This window comes from Vidua chalybeata, chromosome 3, assembly GCF_026979565.1.
Source record: "Vidua chalybeata isolate OUT-0048 chromosome 3, bVidCha1 merged haplotype, whole genome shotgun sequence".
Taxonomy (NCBI): Eukaryota; Metazoa; Chordata; class Aves; order Passeriformes; family Viduidae; genus Vidua; species Vidua chalybeata.
Genome location: NC_071532.1, coordinates 11089490 through 11111505, shown reverse-complemented (window position 1 = coordinate 11111505; position 22016 = coordinate 11089490). Strand labels below are relative to the sequence as shown.

Here is a 22016-nt window from a genome sequence, read left to right as displayed (position 1 = left end):
CATAAAGTAAATGCCCACTGACATAAATATCCAAGTATACCAGCTAGACACCTGAAAGACAGGAGAAAAGAGAGGTTATTGTGGGCTCTTATTTATAACTGAAGCCTGCCAGTGATTGTCAGGATATTCATCACAAAATGTCCCTGGTGGGTTCAGCATTCTACTGAAGCCCATGATAGCCCATGTTAGAAATCAGGTAAGCAGCCAATGTTCACTGATGCCCAGGGCCTTTCATACCTGGGTTTATGTTTTGATTTTCATCTCTTTGTATTTGATCAGTTGTTTTCAGCCAACAAAAAATGTTTATTTTATTTGTTTAAATCCCTATTCTAATCAATCATGGGATTCAGAAATATGGAAGTTATGAATTAATATGTTAAAAATAAAACATTCATCCGAAAAAAAAAAAAAAAAACATTTTCAACATCTTTGAGGATATACTATAATGATGAATTTAAAAGAAGTTATTGAGATGTAATGGTACAAAATCCAAACATTATGTGGGAGTTACTCTCCACTTAATGCAATGTGTTATCTACAAATTTAGAAGAAAAAAGATTTCATTCCTAGCATACATGCTAAATTCAATGATACTCACCAAAGATGCTGAACAGTATGTTTCTCATTCATCATCCACAAAGAAACATGTATTTGACCAGTTGAACTGTTCAACATGAAGCAACGGTGGGTACCAAACTAACAACAACCCCAACCATCCAATTCTTCAGGAGCATTTAAAATACATGCTGAAGCTTATATAATTTTGTATGAAGTAGAATAATTTTAAATGTTTTTTTCTGGTTTGTTATTTGTAAGAAAATATTTCTCTGAAACATAACACATAGATTATTTTTTTCTTTTAATAAATAACATGTAATGAAAAAATAGTGTTAAAATTATGCAGAAGGATGGACACAATGTATAGCTGGAGTACAAATAGTGATTCAAATAGCTGCATTTTATATTTAGATCCAAATTTGTAAACTCCACTAAGGTAAATTTGCTAAGTATTTAATATTATGTACATTATACTACTGTTATTTCTGCTTAAAATGGTAGATGCCTTATTTTAGATTCTGTTTGCAGATCTACTTGTACCTCAATTAAAATAGCATCTATATTCATGAAGTAAGTTTGACCTTACATAGTAGCAATAGGAAATGCCTCTTCCTTATTCATTTACTTCACCTTCATGGGCAAAAGTGGATTAATTTTTTTTGTTATTCATAGGCATCCCTAAAGACTGTGGTCTTGCCATTTCCCTGTTTACATGGGCTGTGATGAAGTAGGTCTAATGGCAATATTGTAAATAAAACAACTCAAAGGAATGATCTCCAGCACTGAAAGCTCAAAATATCAAATGGTGGGCTCTGTCACATGCTACTCATTGACATCATGATCTAGAGGTCCAAAAAACTCATCTTTCCCTCACTCTACTACTCCTTCTTCCTGAAACCAAATTCAATTCTGTGCACTAGCAATTTTAAATTGAAATAACACTTATTTCCTTCTGGGTCAATAAACGTGGAGTGAATATTGGACTTTAATGCTGATTAATAAATTATTCTTTAGGGTCTATGTTATATTTCCAAACATTCCAAATATGTTTTGTTAGGTGCTTTTAAGATGGTAAGATGATTTTTTTGTGTTTTTTTCAGAAACTTATGGACTTATTTGTCTTTGGGAAAAACACTTTTTCTTTTGTAAATAAATGGAATTGGCCAGATCTTCAGCTCATATAAGTGCTTGTCACTCCAAAAAAGTTATCTAAGGGTAGTTGTATTTGAATTTTATGGAAAAGTAATCTAACATTTTGTCCTAATGTTTTCTGTTTGGTTCAGAAGATGGAAACAGCATGTGCATTTCTTGAGATAACACCTGGTAGGGACAGATCAGTGTGTTGATTACAGACACTGTCCTTCAACACACAGCCCCAGTCCCTCAGTTCAAGAGTGATCTCTTGATCTGCCACCAGAAGTGCACTAAAATGCAACAGTTCAATACACACCCATCTACTCAATTTAAAGCTTTTTAATGGAATGTCAGTCAATTACGCAGTTATAATCCATACCTTATTACAAAGTACCATACACATGCATTTTAAATAGCACATTTTCTTAACTTAAACTGTTTTCCTTTCTAGAAACCATTACAACTAAGGAATCAATTGTGATTATGGTAAAAGCCACAAATTATTTATTACTTAATGTGATTATTTCATTGCTAATTAAAAAAAAAAAAAAATCACCCTCCTATCTGACTTTCTATTTAACCAACATTTTCTCCCCTATCTTAATGTTACCTATCATAGGATTTAAGTATTTTCCAAAAATTAATTAGACTCACAACAGCTCAGCAATCTCATTTACTCTTAACCTCACCCCTTCCACCATGGTACATGTCCTATTTTCTTCTTGGTAGCTGCTTTTTATAGTGACTCCGAGGATACTAATTTGAAGTGAGTTTTCAGCTTTGTTCTGAAAGTTGAGAAAATTGTGGTCAATCTAATGTCCTCTGGCAGGGAATCTGAAATCTTTTGTTCTGTTTATTGAATTAGCCTATCTTCTGCTCCCATGAGCTTCATTTTTCAGATTGATAGATTCATGATTAATACAAAAAAGAACAGCTGAGGATGACAGTCTCTTCATGTATATATATATATATATATATATATATTCCGCAGCACATAGAGAAAAACGTTTCTTACAGGACTTTCACAGTTAGAGACCACATCTTCAGCTTGACCATTTTAAAGGATAGCAACAGTCAGTGTTTGTTGTACTTCTGTTGGAGGAATATAAATTTCAGTAATTCATTCGGGCAGTTTTCAATGAAAAAGCCAGGACCTAATCATAAGACAACAGGCTCAGGTATAGCTTTGTAGTCAACCTTAGGTGGGAAAAGGCATTTTTCAAAATTTTTAACTGTTCAGTCATTCTATGATTGAATGTCAAGCTATCCAAATGAACTGCTTTGGTGCTCTGGCTAACATGAGAATCCATCAGTATAAGGTGATAGGTTGGAAGGTGATAGCTTTAGCAAAATTTAACTCAATAGTCTCTTCTTGTCATTTTCTACCCTGATAGAATGTGAATTTGTACAATTTCTGAATTTTAAGAGCTGATTCATGTGAGACACTGGGACAAGTGAAAGCTGAGAACATTTTTGAGATAAATAAACAATATGGTGGAACTATTGACACATCAAAGATTTTGGACAATCAAAGTTATTCCCCAATGAAAATAACCCTGCCAATAGAAGTATTTATGTTAAAGATGTTTCTCAAAATAATTTTTGAGAAAATCCTCAGAACAAATAAAGAAAAAGAAAAGAAAAAAAAATATAGCATGCATTCCTTAGATTTTCCTTGTATTCATGTAAGAAGCGGGGTGTTGTGGATCTCTTAGAAAATCAAATACAAAATTCTATTGATTTCTTTTACTATTGAACAGAAATTATGAAGCATTAGGGAATTGATGTCCATATCACATTTTTAATCTGCTGTATAGAATATTTGAGATGTGTGCACAACATCCCATTATTTGTTTGTAGAAGCAAATTTATATTATTTCAGGGAACATATGCATTATATATGAAATACTTAAAGTTCCATCTAAGTAAACATTCACATTTGCCATCAATTTCAAAGGTCTACAAGCAGACTTTGTGCACAATTTAAAATGAAAAATGTGTATTACATGCATCTGACCCTTTTCATTTAAAATGCTATTCTGCCATATCTAAATTATATATGGTTTGGATCTTTCTATATTAAATAATTGTAGGTGGAAGGATGAAGCTTCATATGTAATATTTCTCCACAATATATATTTATTGGCATTCAAGCAGGTTTTATTATCAATACTTACTGTACCAAGTGTGACATCATGTGTCAGGAGCCCTGAAGTATTTCAGCATATATGGCTAGTAATATATGTGGTTAATGCCCATTAACATTTTTAACGGAGAAGTGAAATAATATAGGGAAGAAATACAGAGTTTAATATCAGGGCATTGGTTGGGGGAGAGGGTTTGGCTTGCAATTTTCTGGGCTTTGGGGGGTATTTTGGAGAGGGATCACTATTTTGAGATAAAATCCAATTACATTAATTTTAAAAGCATTTTATTAGCACTTTTTATCAATTATGGCTCAAATGCGATCTTTAGTTGTTTAAATTGAAAACTTAAGTTGCTAAATTAAAGCACATTCATTTGCTGCAAGTACTCATTTAGAAACAAAGCAGCGTGAGTTAAAACCATATAAGTAAGGAATCGTTGTCTGACATAGGAAGCTCTTAAAATGTATTTCTGGAAGACATTGCTGACGATGCTGAAGTCAATAGAATGATTTTTTTTTCTTTGTTAAAGCAATGTGATTTCCTTCAAAATAAGCTGCATGGCACTAATCCTTATGAAAGTAAAGTAGCAGATTCCAGAACTATACTTGCAAAGGGAAGAATGATTGCATTCTGATTTGCATTAATGTAAAAAAAACACTACATGAGGAAGAAGTTAATCTCACTCCTATTAACACATCACCCATGAAAATGAAATCATGGCATTTGATCTTGCTCTCAGAGAATTCAGTGTATTGAGTTTAATAGAAAGTCAACCTCATCACAGCTAAGTCCAGCACTGGCCCTGCTACTCTAATTAGACTTCAACAATATTAGTTTCTTTTTTCCCTCGTCTTTTTACTTCATTTCCCTTGACTGGAGTGCAATTTCACCAAAATGTAGTAGACTAATCATTAACTGGCAGCAGCACAGAGACTGAAACTTTAAATTGACAATCACAGCAGTAGAATACCAGAAATTTATAGAAGCATAACCATTTCTTCTGCTGGGTGTGTGATAATTGTTTTTCTGCTCATTTACATCCGAAAGTAATTAAGCTCTACAACAAAACTATGTACTCTAGTATTGGTGCAAAGTCTGCTGTTTGGAGGTTATGCAGAAATTCCATGAAAACATCACAGTGGGAACTGTTGTTCATTTGTATTGTCACTTCCTAAAAATTTGCAGAAACATACCCTTGAAAGAATTAGGTCACACAAAATGTGGCCTAAGGGCTTCTTCTTTCTGTTTTCCCCAGTGGAGTTCTGCAGCTGATGTGATAAAAACTGTTCTACATCAATAATTTTTTGAGTTTATGTTTCCTGAAAAATTTATTTGGCTTATGGAAATAAAGCAACTTTATCATTCAGTGGGAAAATTTCCTTGTCTTTCCTTCCAGACCTGATTTCTTGATACAAATGCAGTGGTGTTACAGTGTGTGTAAAGTTGTATAATCAAAGTTGACAACTCTAATATCTTCTGAACCTTCTTTAGAAAATTGTAGTTAAAACCATGCATTAAAAATGAATGTCATAGTAATGTAAGAAAATGATTACAGGAAGCTTTGCTTTCCCTGGATATTAAAACTTACATATAAACAAATACAACTTCAAAGTTGAGGAATTTTCTTTCTCATGACATTTTTTACTGAAGTCTCACAATGTTTCATGGTCACATGTGCCTTTTGCTTTTAGAGGTGTAATGGATAGCTGTTGTTTTCTGGTGCTATTGATAATGTGAAAAAAACTACAAAATAACAACATAGCTAGTACTTTTCTTATTGAAAATAAGCTAATAATCACTGTAGTGGGCAGAGAAAAGCTAACTCCCTCTCTCATTTACTTTTCTGAAACTCATTGATTTACATGGTGAGGCACGGCTATTGCTGGCAGCAGTATTATACCCTTCATTTCTTAACACTTTGTATATGCTTGTTTCATTAGTTAGGAAATGCTTTGATATGAATAAACACTCTTTAGTCCTGATTTTGCAATCACTTACACATTTTTATGACAGTTTCCTGAGTCAGGCCTATATCTGCTTATGATACCAAACCCAGCATTTTATATAGCACAAGCTTTATCTTATTGGGAAAATTTGCATGAATTTTGTTGAATTCTGCTTTCCAAAGCTTTTCATATATGTACTTAAATATTTTCTTTATCTTCCTGTATTTTGTCCTCTTTTTTGATTTCATATATTTTGGGGATGTTTATTTTATGGCAATATCTCACTTAGCTTACAATAGTATAGATGATTCTAACATCTCATTTATGCTTGTTCACTTTGTCTTACGGTCATAGAAGTTTTTCCTTGAATATTCAGAGGGATCTCATGTAAGTACAACACAGAAAGACCATCTTTATATAATTTCTATAAATTGTGCACTACAACAATATCTTTAACTGTTATTAAAATATAAATAAATAGACAAGGAATAAGCTTTGGATCATTTATTATAAATGTAAAAACATAAACAGCCATAAATAAATGAAAATAGATTCAGAATAACCATCTGTTAGGAAGTTAGTTCAAGTCAAAACACTTAAAAATTGGCACTGTAGAGTGTATTCATGTAAATATGTATTTAGACATTTAAATATCTAGCTTCATGTACAGATGTTCTGATTCACTGCAGCCTTCATTTGGGAACTGCTAAAGGCTCAGGATCGACCCACTCAGGTAGCTGCTGAAAATTGGATTCAGGTGCTAAACTTTGTGTTTCTCTGAAATATTGGCACAAGTTCATAGTCTAACAATAGGTCTGTCTCCACAGCTGCTTCCTTGCCACGTCATAAGGCAGAGGTCACAAGAGCCTTTCTCTGTGAGTAAATAATTTGATAATTAGGTGAAATCTCCCTGATCATGAACGATGCAGATTTGAAACCACATAGTCTGGGCTTGTTTCGTGCTTCCTGGAAGGGTGCTTCATCACTAAGTTTTCAAACTATAAAAACTAAGGCAGTCATTTCTGCCCTTGCTTTTTTTTTTTTTTTTTTTTTTTTTTTTTTTTTTTTTTGCCTGCCTTAAAAACACCAGGCTTAATGGGCCATAAGGTTATTCTTTTCTGTAAATCTTTCCCACCCGCCCCCTCAACTCACATAACTTTTAAACTCATTGTCCAAATTCAGTCAAACTGAAAAAGGGACAGAGCTTCTGGAAAAATGAGCGTCTGGGTAGGAGGAAGGGATTCAAATTCATGTCCTGGTGAGAGAACTGTCGGTAGGGTATGCAAGAGATACAAGGTGTCAAAACTTGCCTTAGCTCATATCCTCTATTAGCTGGTAGAACTCGTGGGAAACAAGTTGTGGTTGTAAAGAGGTGTAGTGCGAAATCAGCACACATCCATGGGAAACAGGCATCACTAGAGTTTCCTGACAAAACTTGCTTTTAAAGGAATCATTTGGTCTCACCCAGAAGGAATGGCAATAGCTATCTACCCAGGAAAGCTCCTGGGCTGTAGCTCCAGGCCAAATGCAAATATTTAAGTCTCAGAGAAAAAGTCTTCTGCTCCTTGTTCCCCACTGGTTACCTCTGTGAGACTCACTGATCAGCCCTTCACTCACTTGAACATTGCTCTTGGGAATCCAACTGCTACTGTATGCTGAGAGGTAAATTTAATGCAGCCCTACCGAGTCTCCTGCAGAGCCCACAGGTATTAAGTGTTGCAATTCCTGACGTGGTCTAAATTTCTGTTCTGGCTGTAAAAGATTTATACCACAGCGTTGTCTTCTGCCCTGTGTCTAATTCTGCCTGTTTTCACAGTTGTCTTCTGTGAATGTGTGAAGTTAAGTCAGTCTGTTAGCTGAAAATTGTGAGTGCTATTATTGTTCCTCTCCTATAAAATCAAGTTTGTATCTTCTTGTGCCATTTCCCCTACAGAACTAGAACCATAACCCCAGTTTAAGCCATTCTGAGCTGCTAGATAGAGATAGATTACAAGGGCAAAGATATAATAATAAATATTAGCCTGACTTCTTCAATATCTTCTCAGGACTCAGTGACAGTGGTTATAATCTCTGCCAGACAACTATCAGCAGTTTCAGGAACTGTTGAGGCAGATGGCTGAGGCACTAGATCTGATAACAAGCATGCCTGAACTTACTGACTTTTCTGCATTTTTTGATATTAGGTAGAGAGGAAAGCTTATGCCTATGTAAAATGAGGATATTACAAAACCAGCAATACATTTCTGGGTTACACTTCTGGGTTTTTTTTTGGGTTTTTTTTTTTTTTTGGTTTTTTTTTTTTTTTTTTTTTTTGTTTGTTTTTGTTTTTTTTTTTAATCTATACAATTAAATGAAAAGAGGACAGTAGAAGAGAAGAGGTCTCAAGCGCTGGGAGGCTGTTGGTACCTCTCTTCTCACAGACTGGTAACAGCTTCAGTTCACCTCCTCTATCTTATGAAGTCAATTCTTTAGCTGATACACACCTTCCTGTAAGAGCCCTGTGCTTGTGTTAATACAGTTGACATTCCATTCTAATAATTTCCCAAGCAGACTTGGGAGTAAGTAAGTAGGTAAGTAAGATTCGTACTCATAACTGTAAAGCAAAGATACTTGGTTCTAGTAACAGATGTGCAGATAAGCCTATCTACCCTTTCACCACGTTTTGCTACAGAATTACAGCAGAAAGTCAACAGGCTCAGATATAACATGTTAATTGGCATCCAATGGGATAGTTCTAGTTACACTGTGGAATTATTATGCTAAACCATAATGCATGTATTCTTATAGTTAGAACCTTTATGAAGCATACTTCAGAAAATTAACTAGCCAAAGGAATGTCCTTGGCTTCCCTTCCTCCACTTTAAGCATTTGTTTGTCTTATACTTCTCCCATGTCCACATTCTTCTCCCTGGGACAAGAAATGTCGATTTTGCTTATCAGTCAAGCACCCAATAAACTTTGGCCATGTTAGGACAAGTAATTCAGGAGGACCTTTCCAGATACCACCATCCAGTGATGACATTTCTTGGTGACTCATGAATTTTCCTCATATGATTTTATTGAGACTAATGTATGTTATTCTTTTTCCTTAAAATAACATCACTGTTTTCTTCAAAATCACCATTCTGCTCTAGCTGCTGTTGTCCAAAAATGCTCAGTGATATTTTTCTGATGCAGAATTTTCTCTTAATCTTGAGGTACTGCTTCCATGGGTACCAAGTCAGCAGCAGTGCAGCTGCAGAGTTGGGTCAGAGACCTGTAAACTCACTGCAGCCATTAGCATTAAACAACATAGAAGATGAAACAGCCATCTGTGGTCTGCTGGAGAAAAACTATAAAGGAATTTTATGAGATGTTACTTCTTTTCCTCTGAAGGCTGTCCCTATCCACTGAGCAATAAGCATTTCAGGAAAACTTCAAGAGAATATCACTCTTGAAATATTTCCCACTTAGATATTAGTCACACTGACTTCCAGGTTATCTTTGCAAGGTGTCCCAAATTTATCTAAAAACCCACTTAATGAATTTCCTTCATAGGAATGGACATTTCATTGTTATTAATGTAAAGCTGATTACAATGTGTGCATGTACTCTCAGATCACCCAAGTGTGAGAAAGCATATTTAAGTTGCCATGGAAGAATTTTCTTGACAGCTTTTTTACTTTTGCGCTTCATTATAATACATGAAAAAGCAAACTTCAAATATTCAAACACATTGTGCTCTGCTGTGCTATAGAGCTGTTTTCTTGGCTGTTTTAAAGCTCTAGGCCAGCCTGAGCTGACCAAGAGCATTCAGCCATATCACTTGCCTCTTCTCTTGTCTCTCCTCGCTGACCTGACGTGCATGTGTGTGTGTGTGTGTATGAGCTGTTTTCCTTTGGAGGCTGAGCAGCTGTAGGCTTGTCAGGCACCAGCGCTGGAAGGACTCTAACATGAATGAATGATGAATAGGGAATTAAGATTGTGGCTACAAGACATAGCATGCTTTAGCAATGTTAGAGAGACAAAAATGGTCATATTTTCCAGGATTGGCTGGAGAATGATAAATGACAAAAAACTCTTGTGCTTTAAAGTGGCAGCAAATCAGGATAGCAAATACTCAAATGACCACTGCAGAGGAGATGAGATTACTGTAACTACTTCACTGCCTATAGATACATGATATGTGCAGCAGTTTAGGACAAGCAACTACAAATTCACCTGAGAAGCAAAGGTATTTTTCTTTTTTTAAGCATGACTGTTTAGGTTCACTGCTTTTGTAATGAAGTGGAAGGATATTAAGAGAAGTATTACAAAATGAACCAGAAGTGCTGCATTGTTAGCAGTTGGAGGTTGTCACTGTTATGACACCTGTATGATCAGTGTTAACCAGGTTCCAAATCACAGTGCTCAGCATGTCATGTATCCTCCTTGTACACAGAAAAGCCACTTTTACTCCCATGTGTAGTTCCAGAACAGATGTTTAAAGGTCTTTTTTTCAACAACCTTAAGGCTTTATATGTTTCTGGATGATTGCAATTCTTCAGGTCTAAGCAATTCAAGAGAGAGCAGCAGTTTTTCCTATATATATTTATTATATATTAAAAGATACAAATATATGTTAATAAATATAAATATAAATTAATATAAGATATAATTTATATGTATTATATTTATATATTTGAATGTATAAATATATATTTATATATTCATACATGACAATAATAAAATTGTGTCACGAACACTGGAAATCAGAAAAATATATTCTTCATTCTTACTCCTATTGCCAGGACCTTTGTTTTTTATTTTTATCAGAAAAAAATGCTATCTGGAATGGAAAAAATAAACTTTAGTTAATAGTTTTTACTGGAATATCTCCATTTTCTTAAAACAATGAAGGAAAGTAATAAAGTGTAATAAAATAAATATATGGAATATATTAAAAATATTTTTCTTTTAAAATATTTTAACATATCTCAACACTAATTTTGCCTTAAAAGACTGCTAATCATTTCCCATCCTATTTTTCTTATACGCACTTACTGTATGCAATTACTTCATTTTTACGAACAAATGTATTTAGGCCTCACTAAAATGCTTGTGTTTTAATAACACTGTGATCCCTTTGTGAAAACATTAGGAGTACATTTTAATAAACACAGCCTAGAGTCTGTGATATCTTTAGTGGCACAGTAAACGATTTAATATGAGATAGTAAAGAAAGTAATCTTATAAACATTGTATAAGTGGCAAAACAAAAGGTTTTGCTGTCTATTGCAAGAGTGTGCAAGTCTACAAAATCTTAATAAATGGTCTAAGTCAGGTTACTGACATGTAAATATCCTCTCTCACCTGGTACTTGTGTAATTTAGACAAGAGGATTGAGTGTTTTTCAACTAAGAGTCACTAATGAAATACTTGTTATTCACTTATCTTTTTTCACACTTAGTTCAGATCCCTAAAGCTAAAAAAAAAAAAAAAAATCGGTCTGAATGTGGTGTATGTGCAGTTTCTACAGTTTTTTCAAAAGTCTTCAACTTACTCAATTCAAAAGCCATGAATCTGCAGAAATACCACACCTAGGGGACACAATTTCCTTTCTCTTTCTTTCTCTTTTTATCTGTTTTGCATTCCTTTAAGACTACACATTATAATACATTTTAGTTGTATAAAAATTGGCTTTTTTCTGTTTGCTTGAAAAGGTGTTATGAATTCAAATTTATGCTTTTCTTAATGTAAAATGTATAGCTGTTAACTAGCTTTTGATAAGTATTTATTTTTATGTCCTTCATAAAAAGAAAACAAATTCACATCATGGGAAGGCTATTTTTTATCTATAATATGAATTAATTCAACTGGAAAAACAAAGGAAGAGTAATCAGAGTACCCAATTCATTTACATATATATATACACACACATATATATATATATATATATATATATAAGAAATATACAGACCAGAAGATATCCTGATCCTTATAGTACTGATACCTGTGGAGCAGGATGTTCCTTTATGTCTGGCTTGAGAATAAAATAACATGTTCCAGTTTCAGTGCTTGTTGTCCTTTAAACTGCTTAAATTCTCTCCTTGTCCTACAGCAATGAAAGAAATCTTGGCAAATCCACACAGTCATTCATAGCTTTCATCTCCTTGTCCTTTCTCAAATCACTGCTAAAACACCCTCTGTTGACTTCAGGCTCTTGCTTATTTAGCTTAATTAGGGAAGAGTGAAACTAGAAAAGTGGCAGCTTTAGGCATAATCAGCAACCTATAGGCATATCTAACTGCTTGCTCCCATTATTTTGATGAGAAATTTTTAATGCATTGCCCTATTTTTATATGGTCGCATTCCACAGAATCACAGAATAGTTAGGGTTGGAAAGGGGATGACATAGTCCAACCCCTCCTGCCAAGGCAGGGTCACCCAGAGCAGGTGACCCAGGAATGTGTCCAGGTGGGTTTGGAATGTCTCCAGACAGGGAGACTCCATGGCATCCTTTGGCAGCCTGTTCCAGCGCTCTGCGAGCCTCAATGGAAAGAAGTTCTTCCTCATGATGAGGTGAAACCTTCCCTGACAAAAAAAGGGCTCACCCTTCTGTCACAAAGTTAGGAAAGTAGTCACTGAAATAATTTACTTCTCTGTGCAATTTTTGATGGGCAAATAGACTGAATAGACTCCTTAAATGGTAATGATTTTGAATGGCAAAATTAGACACAACCGATTCCATTAGTACGTGGCAGGTGTACAAACATAGCAGCAGTTATTAACACAAAGTAATGGATTACTGAGCTTTTTGCTTGTGAAGAAAAACATAGGGTTCCCCCTTAAAAGCATTTTGTTTGCATTAATAAAAAACTTCCAATTAGTGGAAAGAGGATGGATTGCTAAGTATCTTGGATTTAAGTATGTGTGTAACTCAATGTCACAAATTAGCTGGTTTAGGATTGTGTTTCATATTGAACTCAGTGATCTTTGAAGCACTTGAGGACTTTCAGGTTTGTCACTTTGAATTACATTAAAAAATAAATTATGTTTATTCCACATACATGCAAAGATTTGTTTTTTCATGGTTTTAATGCCTTTTGCATTAATTATGCTATATTTGGATGAAAAATTAATGGGATGAACAAACATATTTCACATCAGTCCAGCAAAGCTATGCAAATTTTGCACACACAGACATGATTTCCAACCAAAAAAAATATTATTTACTTTGTACTATTTTATAGGCATCTAAAACAACTGGCAGAACATCAGATTCACATAACTGGTGCAACTCTTGTTGCATGTTAAGCATGATTTGTGACTAATATATTGTTTTGCAATAGTAAATGTTGTCCCAAGGCCAATGAGATATCAGCCTCCAAATTCCATTCCCCTGTTGAGCATACTATTTATCTAAGATTATTTAACTCTACTTTGTTTGATATTGATCTGTAGCACTAACATAGGCAAACTTCAAAGTCTGAATTAATTGGAGAAGTTCAAATACTTATAAAGGAAAAAATATTCGCTCATTTTTTACTGCATTGATATGTTTGCTAATAAATTTTGTTACAAAATCTGTGATTCCTTTTTCATTCATGTACTTCTATTAAAAAAAAACAAAGAGCAAAAAAAAAAATCCCAAAACCTGGGCTTAGAAAGGATTACTTGTGATACTGATAACATTTCCTGGAAATGGAAAAACTGCAATAACAGCTGCTGTGTTGGCTCATTTTCAGTTGGGTTTTTTGGTTTGTTTGGTTTAGATTTTTGTTGGGTTGTTGATTCTTGTTTTTTGTTTTTTTTTTTTTTTATTCCAGCAATTTGCAAGTAGTTGCAGCTATCTCTAATAAGCTTACATCATTAGTAAAACATCATTTCCATGTTTCCTGTCCAATCACAGCACTTCCTCTACTTGCTGACTTGTTGAGTTTCTGAATAGCATTTATAGTAACAGTGCTTTCATTTTACTATAAATGCTTATTTGTGAAATAACTAAAAGGTGGCTGCATATGGAAGATAACTATAGGAAGAATCTATATTTTATGCTAAAGCAAAATGCCTTGAATGAGAATTAAGAAAATCTTTTCTAAGACATGATGAGCTGAAATGTCTCTATATTAGTATTCTTTTTAAATTCCAAGCATACATGCCTTCTTGGATTGAAATATTCTTCTACAATCTCTGCAGTACTGTAACATTGTAAAGTGATAAACACTCAACACTAGTGATGAAAAATAGAAGAGCCAAAGAAAGCAAGAGACAAGGAACTCAAATGTTGTTAGTGTCAAAAAATAGGTCTGTGCTTATTCAAAGATTTGGCCTTCTTAGGTTATATTAATACATTCAGCTTTAATGTTTTAAAGTGCTTTGAAATATATGTGTTAATTTCAGTGTTTAAAATTATGTTTCTTTCTTTCAAATCAGAGTGTTAATGAAATTTTATTAATTTTTCAGCCAAATTTGTGCCTCTTTCCCTGAAACAAGATTAAGCTTCCAAAGGCAGTGTTATATATGTAGTAATCTGTACTAGACCAAAAGTTTAGATTTATTTTGTATCAAAACAGATAATAATACTCCCTATGACATTTGTAACTCCAGCAAGTCCTCCTTCATGAAACACATGTTCATATTTAAGGAATAGCACTCTCCTCCATCACATTTGAAATGTCTGGTGAAAATCTTTGCCAACCCAAGGGGATTTCTGCACCCTTTCCCATTCTGGGATTACTCTGTGCTAAGCAACTGCAGATATTCCACCCTGAGCAACCTGGTCTAACCTTGGAAATGAGGCTGACTTAGAGCAGAGCACTTGGACCAGATGACTCCAGAGGTTCCTTCCAACAGAAAGTACTCTACGTGCTCTTCTTTCCAGCACTCTAGCTTTGGGACCAGCCTACTTGAGGCCAGTTTGCACTTTGTGTGTACATAATCTAGACTTCTCCTAAAGAACATTTAAAACTGATGTTCACATTGCTCTGAGCCTTCACAACGGGAACATGGGGTTCTCTGTCTGGGTTCCTAACAACCACAACTCAGAACCTCCTGGTGTCTCTTCCTTGCCCTGAGTGAAATGAATTGGAAATGTCCCACTGTTTCTTAGCAGACAGGAGGGGTTTAGACTCTTACCCTGTGACTTTTCACACACTTTCAATTAAATGAATAGGGAGACTGAACTACCTCATCCTTCCTGGAGCTGGCAATTTCAAAGCAGAGTTCTGAGTCACAGTGATAGGAGTGGTGCAAAGGAGCCTTCCTCTCTCCCCACACTGACTCATCAGGGCTTTCATTTTCCACTCCAGTCAGGAAGCCAACACATTCTATGACAATTAAATTTATCCTAACAAGAAGACTGTGAAAGCTTAATTAAGCTCTGAACTGTGCCTGAGCAGTGAACTTACATGATGTGACCCCTGACATGGATGCATGTCAGTCTGTAGCTGAAATCAGCTTCCATTTATTTCTTGGTATTGGTGATGACTCCTAGAAGGAAAGAAAGCCCTGAAATTTTCCTCAGAAAGTTTTAATGCTAATTTGTACTGCTTAACTGCATTTTTTTTTATGTGACAGGCTCAATCACATTACAGCTGGGATTTTTTATTTTGAAGTAACATTCAGGTTAGCATGTTTCATTCCTGTAGTCATTCTAATTGCTAAAAACAGGTGTTGGTTTGACTAGGGTGAACTGAGCCACTTAAAATGGATTTTTACCATAGTTATATTTTACCATGAATTAGTACTTTCATTGTCAACAATAAAAGTTGAGAATCATGGTTTGTGGCTGATACCTTCCATGACTTGTGCGGCACAGACTTGGAAGTCATTTTACCTTTCAGCATCTTTGTTTTTCAAGACTCAAAAGGAAGGAATGATGCCTATCTTTCCAAGTAGTTCTATTGTTTTGTGTACCCAAAAAAAAAAAAAAAGAAAAAAAAAAAAAAGCCCACTCCAAACTGTTATACCGGAGCTCTTTGTTAACTAGTAGCACTTCAAAAATTTCTGCTAAGAATCATTTGTTCCAAGACAAGCTGAAATACACAAGTGTGACTATATACACAAAATCAGTAAAGAAACACTTTCATCAGTAAAGAAAAAGGAATTACATTTGAGTTACAATTTGATTAAAAATGTCCTGTAAACATGGGGCTGTCTTCATAGTCACTTCAGAAATTTCTTTTAAATGTTATTCCAATACTAAGCATTCCTCAGATATTTAACATTTGTGGAAAATCTAATATCCCAAGATCTATGACATCCCTGCAACAAGAGGTGTATCAAAAACCCTGCCTTTAGTTTGTGTAAAGGAGAACCTTTGGAACAATCACCACCAGGAGCAAGATCTGGTATCTGTGAAACACTTACAAGCAACATATTTAGGAGATTAAAAACTCCTCTTTATGAGATTCAGCCTGCCTTGAAGTGAAATCTAATAAAATAAAAGAATGTCTTGGACACTTTCAGGTGCTAACAAATGTCTAGAGTACAGAATAGATCTGAGTGACCTCTAAGGGTTGGATTACCTTTCTTGTCCACTCCAGGATGCCAAAACTGCCATATCAGTGCATAGAGAAAAACTTGCTCATCCTTCTTTAAAGCAATAATATTTTATATTTGTGGCATTACCCTATTGAAATTTTGAAATGAAATGACATGGAATACAAATAACACCAGAATTTCTTTAATATCCAAAATAATGAATAGAAGCATGTCTAGACTCAAATACAAACCACCTTTTATAGCAAAATTCAAATCCTCCTCTGTTCCCTGCCAAATGCTGAGTTCAGTCCCTGAGGGCCTGAGCAGGGTTTCCTTGGCTACAGCAGCTGGCATTGGCAGGGCAGGGAGTGCCGCTCCTGGCCTTGGTGTGCCAGCTGATTTCATCAGCTAACACAGGTCTTGACAGGTGCAAAGACTTTCACTTCACTTTGAGCACCAGAAAACCTTTGCTGCATGATTTGGGAGACTGGGAACTAACTTTTTGATCCAAGAAGGGCTGGCATCAGGGATCCTGATTGTAATCCTCTAGATCTCTCAGTAATCATTCAATGCATTTCTTCTAAACATAGAAATAACATTTGTTCTGAAATGAGTTCTTGGTGCATGCTGAATTTGCCAGACATTTCACTTTGAGTCAAAAATATGACAAATGTGCTTCCTAGCATTTTCATCTTGATTTATTCTTCCTCACAAAGGACAACTTCATAAAGAGTTTGAATCAGATCCATGTTCACACTTTACATATGCAACATTTTTATGGCTGACAAAGCTGGCTTCTCAGGCAAACTAACTTGGAAACAGTCAAACCAGAGAAGGGCATACTGACACCCCTTTACTTCAATGGCTATGTTTTCCAAATAATCATCATTATTATTATGAGTAGATATTTACCCATAGGTGCATTGGGCAGATCATTCTGACTCACCCATTTAATGGATGTTGTCCTCTTGGGCTAATAATAATAATTTTTGTATGAAAGCTTCGCTAATTCCCATAAATAGATAGGACGGCCATTTTAGTACTTACCAGGTGACATTGATGCTGACATAACCTTTCTAGTATTGTTGGTTGTAGCTTATGTCATGACACTGGTGTGAATTATGGCTGTCTTGAGGATGCAAACCTTCATAAAACACAGGTGGTCTGTAAGAAAAAAATTGTAATGACGGTCTGCACATCACACATTCAGTCTTCCCTTGCAGACTCTTTCCTTTATCATTGCCTCATACTCTTAGGTAGCTTTTAATCAAGCATCTAAGACATAATTTTTTGTACAGACTATGTTCTATAATAAAGATTGTAACATGCACTTCTGGAAAATACCTCTGCTACCAGCATTATCATGGCTTCTCATTGGCCTCCCCCCAACTTCCTTAGAAATGTATCACCATTACTTCCAGACAGCTGATTTTTTTTTACTACTTCTTTGAAAGAATGATGAAGGCTGTGTAAGCTCATTAGCAGAGCATGTGTGTAGGCTTAAAATTACAGATAATAGACATATGGTTGGAAAGTCAGTAATTCCTTTATGTATTTGCCAAGACTTAGGTCAAGGTTCAGGGTTTCCTTTGCTCAAACTGGTGAAATCAGAAATACCTCCAGGTGTTCTGGGGAGGGCTTGCACTGCACATGCAAGACAGGTGATGAGGCACAGTTATCTCAGTTGCCTTCTGCAAGAGCAAGCCATGTTTATTCTAAAATGCACCCAGTTGTGATGTGCTTTTCTTTTTGCACTATTTTTCTATAAGTCAATCCTTTTTCTAATAGTTCTTGGTGTTTTCTATGCACTCTCATAATCTGTTATTCATAACATTACAGTAAATTCATTGTAATAAATTTTGATGTCACAACCCTGGCTTTTCATGTCAGTGAGATTAACAGTTAATGTATTGGAAAATATTTGTGTGCTTAAAAGTAATCATCATAAAAAATAAATTACCTCCTTCCCACTCAAGAAGCACAGTGCTCGTATGTCACGTCACTATTTGTAAAACAATTTCATAAAAAGTGAAGTGACATAAATGTGTGTAAGTAGTCAGATATTTTACAGAAAAATTCATCAAAAGGATGATTTTTGCCCAGGTTCACCAGCTGTTTCTTCATGATCATGATTCTTCAGTTTTTGCTGGTAACAAAGCCACAAGCTTTAAATCCAGATCTTTGGGCTTAGATCTAGGAGAGGATATGAGGATTGGTGCAGTTGTACATCTACATGGCATCAGCCTGGGGATCTAGAAGCAACAGTGAGGGCAAAATCTACCCTTGCCTTTGTGTTTGCCCTGTTTCAAATGTGAAAGGCCAGCTCTGACGGAGAAGCTGCACTGTCTTGACAAATGCGTCTTTCTCTGGCTGAGTGAGAGTGCCACTGATTGTTTGAGATGTTAACATGGGCACATTGTCACCACTGCCCAGAGTGAGGCCCCTGGCTGCTTGCATGTGGACTTATCCTACAGCAGTGTGACAGCTCCCCACTACACCAAACCTGGTCTGAGTACATTTTGCTCCTTCCAAATTATTTTATACGTGTCTTGGAATATGCATTCAGATACTTTTTCAGATACTTTTCAAAATATTGTTTTAAAACCAAATTTAAAATATTTTCCTCCTTTAAATCTCTCAGCAACTTTGTAGGTGAAGTTATTTCTTATTGTTCTTATTTTGTTGTCACAGTTATTCACACTGATTTTTAAAGAATTATGGTCTGTGTGTATGAGCGTGTGTGTCCCTTGCTAGTCCATGTTAGAGAAAGCAGCACTAAATGTTACTGTATCTGGGGACTGCAATCATTTGTCCTTTGCACTGACTTAATTTTACACATTTTCAGGAAGCTGAAATTGAATGATGTTATACTCCATGTTATACTCCAAAAATCTCTTTTAGCCATGTTCCCTCTATCAGGAAAAACATAAGTGTGTGACTATGATGACTAATGTGGAGCAATCCCAAACTAATGCCTATTTGAGATTTCAAACCATAACAAGTCTAGATGAAGTTATTTTTTTAGAAAAGTGCTTATGCATCTGGCAGTAGAATTTTGTCTCAAATAAGCAGTGTTAAAGAAGTAATGTTTTTAGAGATAGACTGTGAAAGAGAGAATCCATATTCATATTATATAAGAATGTATTTATTTTGATTATTTTCATTTTCATTTATTTTTATTACAATTGACCAGCAATTACAATTTTCTATGTCGTTATTTTGAAGTGTAAGAAAAAATTCAATATGACTATTTCCTTTTTCTTTTTCTTTTTTTTTTTTTTTCTTTTATTAACCAGTTAATTTAGGTGATGGGATAGAATACAGCCAGCAGAAGCGTGAAAATGTTGGAGTTCTCATCCAAGAGACACTGGAACTCTTTGAACGCTACGGTGGAGAAAATGCTTATATAAACATTAAATACATGATCCCCACTTATTGGTCGTGCATGTAAACAGAATTATATTAAATGGGATGATTCCATCTGTGCTCTAAAAAAACTGTATCTGACTCTGTATGGCATCTTGTTAATCATGCTTTATCTTCTCTACAGCTGCTAAAATAGTGGCTTCTGGGGCATTGGAGTGTTAGCACTATTGTGAACAAGGTTTTCCAATACATAAATAGTGTCTGTTCCTTTGATTACAATGGTGTACTGTGCTTGTTTGTTCCCTGAAAGAATCACTCCTTTATAACAGAGCTGACTCGAACAGGAATCTGAGTTAAACCTTCACTTGTGTAGACAATAAAACTATAATTTTCATACGCGATTCAGCAATCGCTGTTCTGTGTCCGCTTGCCCTGAGGGTGATGTCAGAGGCTGTAACAAGAAGAGTTTATGCTGACTGCTTAATAGGTGTTTGTCATGGAAGAGAAACACCAGTTCAGCAATGCCTCTCTGGCAGCTGTGCCGAATAATGTGCACTGACATACAATAAAACTGTTGAATGTATATACCAATTGCAGCAGGAAAATTTATATTTTCCATTATAAGGCACTGTTGTTAAATTAATCCAGGTTTCTTACACACTCCTGTTCTCAGCTTCCAGGTGTTTACTCATGGAACTTGGATTGCTTCTTGGTGAACATAAGGCACAAGTACAGTTTTGAAGAAAAGAAGCCCAAAAAAAAAACTTGAATAAATCAGACAGAAGATACAGCATACATAAAGTATCAACCCCTAGCAACACTGTTAATCTGGATAAACAGAGAATATACACGTACATTTTTAAAGGGCACTTGGTATTCTTGTAACTTCAAGGCTGCTATTGCTTTTCTGTTGTTATTATTATGGTGTGTATGTGTGCAAGCAATATAACTATTGTCATAGGAATCCCTTACAAATTCCTACTCAGTTAGTTTCTCCCTGTGTACCCATAACACAGAACTGATATAGTCATGAATTTAAGCAAAGCTATTGAGATTGACTTTATTGCTTTTTAAGCATTTCTATGGAATAAACCTACCAAAAAAAAATAAAACCAGTCTTAAAATTCTCAAAGACAACCATTTAAAATTATTGAGTCAGCTCAAAACAAACCAGAGATATTATCTTTGCCTAAAAGCATGAGATTTTTTAAAATACTTTGAAAGACTTGGGCTCATCTAGTTTTTATTCTGTTTTCTGGAGGTCTTCAAATGTATGCAAGTTGCACTTTCAAGTGTTTCAGTGTAACTGTTAAGAGCCTGAAATGCACTCTTTGGTGTTAGACACATGAGACTTTTTATCCATATCCATATTCACACCTTACAAGGTCTGCCCAGGTGAGAGACACAGCCCCTACTCTGCCCTGCTCTCTTGGATGCTTGCTGGAAGTAGGGGGAGCACCTTCCCACCTGCTGGAACTTTGAGCCATATCTGTCATTAGATTGACATTAGAACTTCTGTGGCATCTTCAGCCTGAGGATTTTCTTTTACTTTCTTCTCTTTCCTGTAAATGAAAAAAAAATTAAGAAGATTTTTACTCTTCCCACCTCTTTGAGAAGCTGCACCTTCAAATGATGCCACCAGCCACAAGCACTCACCAGCCCCTGTTTTAGGCATGGCTGCTGAAGGTATGCCTTTTTCCCAAGCCCCAGAGGCATTTCTTTTCTGTTTGGTTTTTATGGTTTTTTTTGTTTGTTTGTTTGTTTTTTTTTTTTTTTTTTTTTGTTTGTTTTTCCTGAGCTTTGTTTTACACAATTTTTCCAGGGCTACCCTCAAGTCCCTAGAGTTGAGACAAGGTCTGTCCTGTGTCCAACATACACCTGTGATGGGTAAGTACATCCAAGACTCAGCATCATGTCTAGGGTATCGACAAATCTTTCACCTTCTGGGCAGAAAGAGAGGTGAAGCCTGGCTGTAGGCCCATGCCTCTGGAAACTCCAGAGCTTTGTCTTCAAACCTTGCAGCACAGAGGCTAGCTGGATAATGCAGGGGGGCACAGGCTACATCTCCTCTTCCAAAAACGCCTTTCTACACAGTCACCCTGGCAGGATCCACACAGCCTTCGCTTACAGCTTCTCTCCATTTGCCTTGCATTGTCCCTGGCACCAATGAGCCATACTTTTTCATTGACTGACATCTATGGATTTGGTAACTGTGGCATTGCAGGTTTCCCATGAGTACAGACTGTGCTGGAAAACTGCAGCTCAGAGGGAGCTGAGTTATTCAGCTCGGAAATAAACCAAGCCCTTCATAGAAGGAGAATTCCCAGGCCACCTTTCACTCCTCAGCTATTTGTATTCTTTCCTTAACAGAAAGTCCAGTACTGCTCTTTGCCTGAGATCAAAAAGCTCCTCAATAGCTGGC

At 35.6% G+C, this 22016-nt stretch overlaps 1 protein-coding gene across 5 annotated transcripts in view; it reads left to right on the top strand.

The window, feature by feature from the left end:
• Window positions 1-22016, top strand: part of PACRG (parkin coregulated) — a 242204-nt gene that overhangs the window by 195529 nt on the left and 24659 nt on the right. For 2 of the 5 annotated variants that reach the window (XM_053937701.1, XM_053937699.1), the window contains one exon: window positions 19525-19730. The exons of 1 other annotated variant lie outside the window; for it this stretch is intronic. In XM_053937701.1, coding sequence (XP_053793676.1) covers window positions 19525-19679 — 155 coding nt within the window. In that variant the 3' untranslated portion in view covers window positions 19680-19730. Of the gene's footprint in view, window positions 1-6612; window positions 6661-19524; window positions 19731-22016 lie in introns of those variants that run through there. 2 more of the 5 variants (XM_053937696.1, XR_008429828.1) reach the window with 2 other exon arrangements.